This window comes from Rhincodon typus, chromosome 33 (genome assembly GCF_021869965.1).
Source record: "Rhincodon typus isolate 14 chromosome 33, sRhiTyp1.1, whole genome shotgun sequence".
Taxonomy (NCBI): domain Eukaryota; kingdom Metazoa; phylum Chordata; class Chondrichthyes; order Orectolobiformes; family Rhincodontidae; genus Rhincodon; species Rhincodon typus.
In genome coordinates, this window is record NC_063364.1 from 22,194,825 (window position 1) to 22,202,691 (window position 7,867).

Sequence of the window (7,867 nt, forward strand, 5' to 3'; positions counted from 1 at the left end):
TGATGCTGCTTGGCCTGCTGTGTTCATCCAGCCCTGCACCTTGTTGTATATAATGTGTTCATTAATTTAAAGGCATTCAGGATTTGGCCCATGATACTTATTATGGAAGATATGAGTGCTTGTAATTATGCAATTCATTTACCGATATCTATCTATCCACATCTTGCTCCAGCCTCTTGTAGTTTCGAGCACTTTACGTCAATCTTGCTTGCACACTTGCCCATTTTACCTTCTCGCTTCATCTATGTTTCACTCTTTGCACTGTTGATAAGTACTGCAGGGTAGAAGAGGCAAAAAAAAAGGTACAAAAGGTGCTTTTGGATTAACACATCTACAGTCATAACTTTCATAATAATAAACATCCAAAGGACACTTTTTTTAAATACAGAACTTTGCTGTCAAACACCAGAAATGTTCTCCCAGCTTTTCACATGCTAATTTATCCATAGCAACAGCTTGCTCATGCAACAGGGAGGAGCTAGGTTCAACTGTCAGCACAATGTGGCACAGAAAGACTTTTTAAGTGCTTGCTTTAACTGATCAAAACAACTTCCGTTAGAATCTCTAGCCTAGAGTCTGTGTGGTTGGCATACATATCGGAGACTCTGAATCTTGCATTCTTAGCCGTATGTTTTGAAATGGCAATTAAGTCATGACTGAAATGGGAAACTAGAGAAAAGTTTAGGCACCTGAAATCTGACAAAGGGTTTGCTGTGCTTATTGTAAGTAACTGTATTTGTATTCCAATTTGCATTGTGATCTAATACTGCAATGGTGCATAGTGATGATCTAACGATGTACGTATCCATTCTAATGATCATCTAATCATGCATTTAACAACTGTGATAATCTTACAATTCTAACAGTGAATAGGTTACTGTATCAGAAATATAACTGACAATGTGATAATTGAACACTGTGCAATTCAATATAATGCAAAAGTATCTCATCTCAATAACTGTAACATTAACTTATTATCTAATTTTATAACAATTCATTGTGGTAATCATTTAGTGATTTAGTTATAGCTGTGAGAATTTAACAAGGTAGCTTAAATGTGTGATTCATGTTTAACAATGATCACAACTAATAACGTAACTAATCTATTTAATAATCTAATAAAATGACTTCTGTTACAAGTCTGTCTAATCCTCTCGGAAAGATATAGCAGCAAAATGAAATGAATATGACACATTTAGGATAACTGGAATCTCTGCCTTACTAAACAGTTGGTTGTTTATCATCCTCATTTATAGTGAATGTAACTAACAGTGTCCAGTTAGTCAGTGTAGAAGGAATCACTGCTGTGAAGAAGATTCAAGTATGATTATCATAGCACAGTCAAATGAAATCAATTATTTCCCAGTTTGACACTGGATGATAAATATTGAATTAGGAGGAAAGTTTTCTGTCAGCCATTTCTTTCTTTTCTTCACTAAAATGATGTCCATTAAAAAATTGCTTGTTATAGTGGCTCACCCCAATTTTGGGTTTAGATTAGCGAGTGAAAAGGAATTGAAAATATATGATTCACGTTTCAATAGATTGAAGACAATTATTAATTAATTAGTTATTAAATTAATGAATTATTTCTAACTTCGAGGATGGCATGGTGGCTCACAACACCAGAGACCTGAATTCGATTCCAGCCTCGGGCGCTTGAGCTGTGTGGTGTTTACACATTCTCCACATGTCTGTGCGGGTTTCCTCCTACAGTGCAAAGCTGTGCAGGTTAGGTGGATTAGCTGTGCTTAATTGCCCATAATGTCTAGGGATGTACAGGCTAAGTAGATTAGCCATGGGAAATGCAGTGTTACAGGGATAAGGTGGGTCTGGATGGGATGCTCTTTGGACGGTTGGTACGGACTTTATGGGCCAAATGGCCTGCTTCCGTACTGTAGGGATTCTAAGATTCAATGTAAAGACATCATCTATATTTTTCAGCCATTTATTCTGGATGGCATAAAAACTCATTCGAGGTGTTGAACTGATACAGTTCACAAAACAGACAAAATTTTAAGTCATGGTGGTGGTAAAGATCAAGAGGTGCTGGCACAAGTGAACCATTTTGTAACACATTGAATAAAATATCTTAATTACACAAATGCAACTTCTGATGTTAATACTTAATCCTGAAGCCCTCAGTACCATTAACAACTGCAGCATTGTTACTTTTTCAATCAGCATCAAATCAACAACCAGCCAACAGGCTGTCAGTGAGATTTTCAATGTGCCATTAAGGTATTGATTGGTTAAAACTGGCATTAAGATTACCTGTCACATTGTAACATAGCTCCCAGTTCAATGTCAAACAGTGTAGTTTTAACCATTTTAGTGCTGAAAATATCGGATTAGTAACTAAAGCAACACATTGTTTAAAAAAAACCCACAGGACTAATGGAAATGATAATATTTGATGAGATAACAAGCTTAGAAATACAAGCAGTTGTTCATTTTTAGTTTAGACATTTAATTTTTGTGCATGTGTTATTGCTGCTAATTTAAACTCCACTGACGCAATGTGAAATAAGTAAAATTTATCATATAAACATAACATCTGATGCTTAATTTTTAAGTCACAAGTCTGGTATAACCAGAAGGAAAAATAAAAAGGGCTCATCCTCAACAATTGAAGAGAGAGGACTATTTTGGTGTGACTGTAATGCCAGTGGGAATGACCTGGCTGTGCAACCTGAATTATGAGTGAGTTTTCTCAAAACAATATAAGGCTAACACTTTAAAGGTTGACCAATAAAAGTACTGATTTTGGTTATATTATTGTCAAGTGTCATGCACAAAATCTGTAAGTCCCCTTTACCGTTTGTGAGAAATATGTTTTATATGCAAGAGTATGTTTTATATGTAAGTTTTTTTTATTGTCCTCAGGATGTGTGTGTCAAATAATCCAGCACTAAGCTTTTATGAGCTTTAAAATGAAGAAGATTATATATTCTCACTCACTTAATTTAAAATGAATGCAATGTTACCCATTCAATCACAGATACACACACAAAGATTGGCTATGGGTAAGAATAGTAAGCTGCAGGCTTGGTTCCTTGGATGAAGTTGATGCTCTAAAGTTGAAGTGTGCGTTTTGTAAAGTGAAGGATTCTTAGCAGGTGACCTGACAAAGGAGCAGCGCTCGGAAAGCTTCTGATTTTAAATAAACCTGTTGGACTATAACCTAGTGTCATTTCACTTGTAATTTAGAGATCAGTTAACCTATGTGCACAAAGACCTGGCATGTGCCCCATCATATAAAACCTGTGCTAAAAGCGTAGGTTCATTAAATCAGCCCCAATATAACTGAAGCAAGGGGTCATTAACACTAGTTTTGAACAGAAGCAAATGCTGAGTATCCTGGAAATCTGAAATAAAAATAGAAAATTCAAGCTTTAACTAAACACAGGATAATTTTTTCCTATTTAGTCATCCTGGTGCAAAGTATCCCCGCTCTGTGAGCAGTTTTCCATGTACATGTAGTTCTGGTGTACGTGGTACGTTAAAGATGAAAGCATACCAATAACATGTTACTTCTGGTACCTTTTGCTCCCACAGACACTGATGGATTCATTAACTTCTCTGAATCAGTCAGGAAGAATTCACCTTTTACAGTCTGAATCCCGTATTGTAAGACCCACTCCTCCAGAGCCTTGGATTGCACCAGCATTCACCGTAGCAGCTAAAGCCCGTGTAATCGTGACCTTCTGTTTCTTCACTGTATCTATGTTCAGCAACACAGCCGTTCTGCTCAGCGTCATCAAAAAAAGGAACTCACACATCCGGAACCTGATCTTGAGCCTCACCATCGCTGACCTAATGGTGACTGTTTTGGTGATGCCACTAGACGCAGTGTGGAATATAACTGTTCAGTGGTATGCAGGTGATATGGCATGCAAGGCCCTGAACTTCCTGAAGCTATTTGCCATGTACGCTTCTGCGCTTGTCCTGGTGGTCATCAGTGTGGATCGTCATTCGGCTGTCTTGAACCCATTCAGTTTTATCCTCGCCACTCACAGGAACAAGTTAATGCTTTCCATGGCATGGATCACAAGCATGCTCCTGGCCGCTCCACAGGTATGTTATCACTGCAACGTACAGTGGGATGATTTTAACATCAATACTGCCATACTAGAGCTGCATGCTCACCCTTTGACACACTACAGCTCATAACCGCACTATACACTCTGATAACACTTGCTAACCCTCTCTGCGCAGGCGGCATGTTTATATCAAGAGCAACACCTGCAAAGAGTAACATCCCCTCCCATTTCTCAGCTCTTCATTTTTCAGGTGCAGAATGTCTACGGCATGAACTTCACCCAGTGTGTGACGTATGGGAGCTTCACTGAACACTGGCACGAAACCTTCTATAACATGTTCACCTTCATCACCCTGTATGTGACGCCTCTCACTGTCATGGTGATCTGTTACAGCAGGATTCTGTGGGAGTTAAGTAAACAGATGAAAGGAAATAGAGGTGAGGTTTAATTATGTGCTCCACTGTTGTGCAGCTTTCCGCTTGCTTTATGAAGGTCTTCTATAATCCTGGTGCTACCAATCTAAAACGTACAGGTTAGATGGAGTATCCCCGGGAACTGCAGGGTTACAAGGATCGAGTGGATCGTTGGGGGGTGGGGGGTGCCTGGGTGGGATGCTCTTCACAGGGTCAGTGTGAGCTCAATGGGTGGAATGACCTTCCACACTGTAGGGATTCTACATTTCTATGATATGCAGTTCTACAGATGGGGACCCATTTATGAGAAGCATGCCAATAACTTCTCAAAGAGACAGCAAAGCTCTCACCTGAAGCACATCTTCAGAAAGCCTGGTCTTATATGCTGTTTGGTATCAGTGCCAATTGTAACACTGTTGCCCCGAGTTCAAGCGCTCAAATTGAGCTTGATAGTTCAGAAGGTGCTCCCTTTCTCCTGGTGTATAAACTAAAGCCTCCCTTGAAGAAGATATAAAGGGATCGACGAATGTTTTCAAAAAAGAGCAGGGGTGTCCCTGCTGGCCTAAGCAGTGCTTATTCCTCAATTAACGTCATAAAAAAGGTCAGACAAACAAGTGCAGAAATTGCTAGACAGACTCAGGAGGTCTGGCAGCATCTGTGAGAGAGTAAACATTTTGATTCCAATGACTCTTCTTCAGAGCAGAGTCAGACCTGCTGAGTTTCTGCAGTAATGTATGATCTTGTTTGTTTCAGATCTTCAGTTCTTTGTGTTGTCATAAAAGATAATCATCGTTGTGTTGCTGTTAATGGGAGCTTGCTAGTGAGCCACTAAGGTCTGCTGCACTGCTGCACTGAAACAGTCACTACACTTAAATAAGCTCTTTGCTGGTGTAAGGTACTGTGGGCCATCAGATGTTGTGGAAGAAGTTAAGTTCTAGTCATCCTTTTTCTATTATATACTGTTTATCTCTTTGCCAGGATCTGTATTTGTATGACATGGGTCAGGGAATACGCCCTAGTAATGGACCATTAAGCTCACTGAACTGATCTCACCGATATAGCAAACGTATTTAAATATCTGTGTACTTCTGGCACATGGAAGTCAGGAGTACAAAAGGAGTCAGTGGCCAAAATACTGGGTTCAAGAATTCCCTTGAAGTGTCACTATTGTCTTTTATTGTGATGTAATGGAGGTGGGAGAGAGCACCATCCTTTCAGGAATTGTCTGTCAGGGATCAAGCATCATTTGGAAAGAGTATGCCTTTAATAAGCACATACGAAACTGTGCAAATCTGTTGAAAGACCAGTACAATAATTACCCAAAAAATTAGTAGCCACCAGGTTTCCATTGTATTTATTGTGTAGATACGGCTGCTATGATCTCATTTCAACTGGTATCACTTGATAGGCCTCATGCACTCATAGTCAAAATTTATTTTGCAGAAAGAACACAGAATGACTACATATTAAAGGCACGAATGAAAACTCTCAAAATGACCGTTGTCATTGTTGTGTCCTTCATCATCTGCTGGACCCCATATTACCTCCTCGGTCTTTGGTATTGGTTCAATCAGGATGTATTGAAGAATGTGCCAGAATATGTCAGTCACATACTGTTCTTATTTGCCTTGCTGCATACCTGCTCAGATCCAATTATCTACGGGTTTTACACACCATCCTTTAGAAAGGATATCTTGACATGTTGGAGAGGGACAAGAGCAGAGCTCACAAGGAACGAAACGAAACACACTGGAAAACCAGTCACTGCCAAATCCCTACGAGATGACACAAATGGCAACATCCTTAATCACATTGAGATGGTGTCTGTAATCACCACTTGAACAACTCAGCCTGTCTTTTGATTTAAGCTTTAATTGAGTTACATTGTTTGGTTGTGGGTTCACGTTCCTCTCTAGGATTCGCAGGGGATGTCATTTAGGGCAAATATTTTCACTTTCATGCTGTATGGTTGGAAACATTGTCTTTCAGATGAAACATTAAACTGTTGCTGTCTGGGCCTGGGCCTGTGCCCATGGCTGAGTGGCTTTTGGAGATGCCATGGTGTAATTCAAAAGAGCAAAGTACTTTCTTGTTAGCCTAAGCAGCATTGCACCCTGAGACAACATCAGCAAAACAGATGAACCAGTGATCGATTTGCTTGTTGTTTGTGGAATGGTTGTCAACTTTGTCACCATAAACACAATCGCTGTATCTTCCTTGTTCGTGAAGCTTTTTAGATTTTTAGAAAGCTGTGATTAATCTCTGTAGAACTGCAAGATTTTCAAGTGTATTTCTGTGAACTGTTGAAAGTGTTTTTCAATTATAATAAATCAAGATAGCATCGACATTGATGCCGTGTTTCAGAAACTTACCATATATACTCATGTTAAAATTGAATTTTTGACACCAATTTTTTTCAGCAACAGCGAAGTTTTACACAAAGTAGTAATTTCCAGGGGTTTAAATGTGTGTTTGGTTTGGGTCTCACACAGTATTGCATGTCACCGAATGATCAGCTGTCCCTGGTGGGTTGCTATCACACAGTTGTGTTTATCATGAGGTCTACTCATTTAAAACTAAGTCAAAAAGGAATTTCTCTCACAGAGGATAGAGAGCGTTTGGAATTCTCTACCCTAGAGAGTTGTAGTGGCTGGATCACTGAGAGTATTCAAAGAGGACATAGATAGTCTTTTAAATTATCAGGGATTTGCAGGTTATCCTGAGCTGGCACTAAAGAGGGGCCATGATCTTGTTCAATGGCAGAGCAAGTCTACTCCTGTTCCTATTTCTTATTTATTTTTATTCATTCACAGGACGAGCATTTATTGCCAATCCCTAAATCTCCAGAGGGCAGATGAGAGTCAACCACACTGCTGTGGGTCTGGAATCACATGTATTTCAGACAGAGTTTGCTTTCCTAAAGGATATTAGTGAACGAGATGGGTTTTCCAACAATTGACAATGGTTTCATGGTCATCATTAAACTCTAAATTCCAGATTTTTATCAAATTCAAATTGGCAGGATTTGAACCCAGGTTCCCAGAACATTACTAGGGCCTCTGGATTAATCGTCCAGCAATAATAGCACTGGGCAATCACCTCCCTTTATATTCTTATGATCAGACTACAATCAGTCAAGTTGCACGTTAGTTCTGAGCCCCAGTGCAGCAGAGCGAGAGCAAGAGGTTGGTCGATTGTAGTTGTACATCATCGGAAAGTGCTGTGATAGTGGACTCTTCACAGATGATGTCAGCAATGCATCACTCCAAGCAGCTTGCAGAGGAGATGATGATTTTCACCAGGTCTTTCCTGTTTTTTCTCTCACAAGATGCAGCCAGCTTTGGCTGTGTTACTTCAGCATTTTCTACGTTTATTTAGGATTTCCAGCATCCGCAGTACTTTGCATTTACC

The 7,867-nt window shown here is 39.6% G+C and overlaps 1 protein-coding gene across 2 annotated transcripts; it reads left to right on the forward strand.

Annotated features, from left to right (window-relative positions):
- Positions 1–547: 547 nt before the first annotated feature.
- Positions 548–6,819, forward strand: LOC109928954 (gonadotropin-releasing hormone II receptor-like). Of its 2 annotated transcripts, none has more exons than XM_048616105.1 (4): positions 548–722; positions 3,559–4,077; positions 4,279–4,480; positions 5,900–6,819. In XM_048616105.1, the coding sequence occupies exons 2-4, from the start codon at positions 3,565–3,567 to the stop codon at positions 6,295–6,297; spliced, it is 1,113 nt and encodes a 370-aa protein (XP_048472062.1). In that variant the 5' UTR covers positions 548–722; positions 3,559–3,564; the 3' UTR covers positions 6,298–6,819. The 2 variants fall into 2 exon arrangements, with proteins under 2 accessions (XP_048472062.1, XP_048472063.1); XM_048616106.1 differs by having other exon boundaries at positions 4,294–4,480.
- The last annotated feature ends 1,048 nt before the right edge of the window (positions 6,820–7,867 follow it).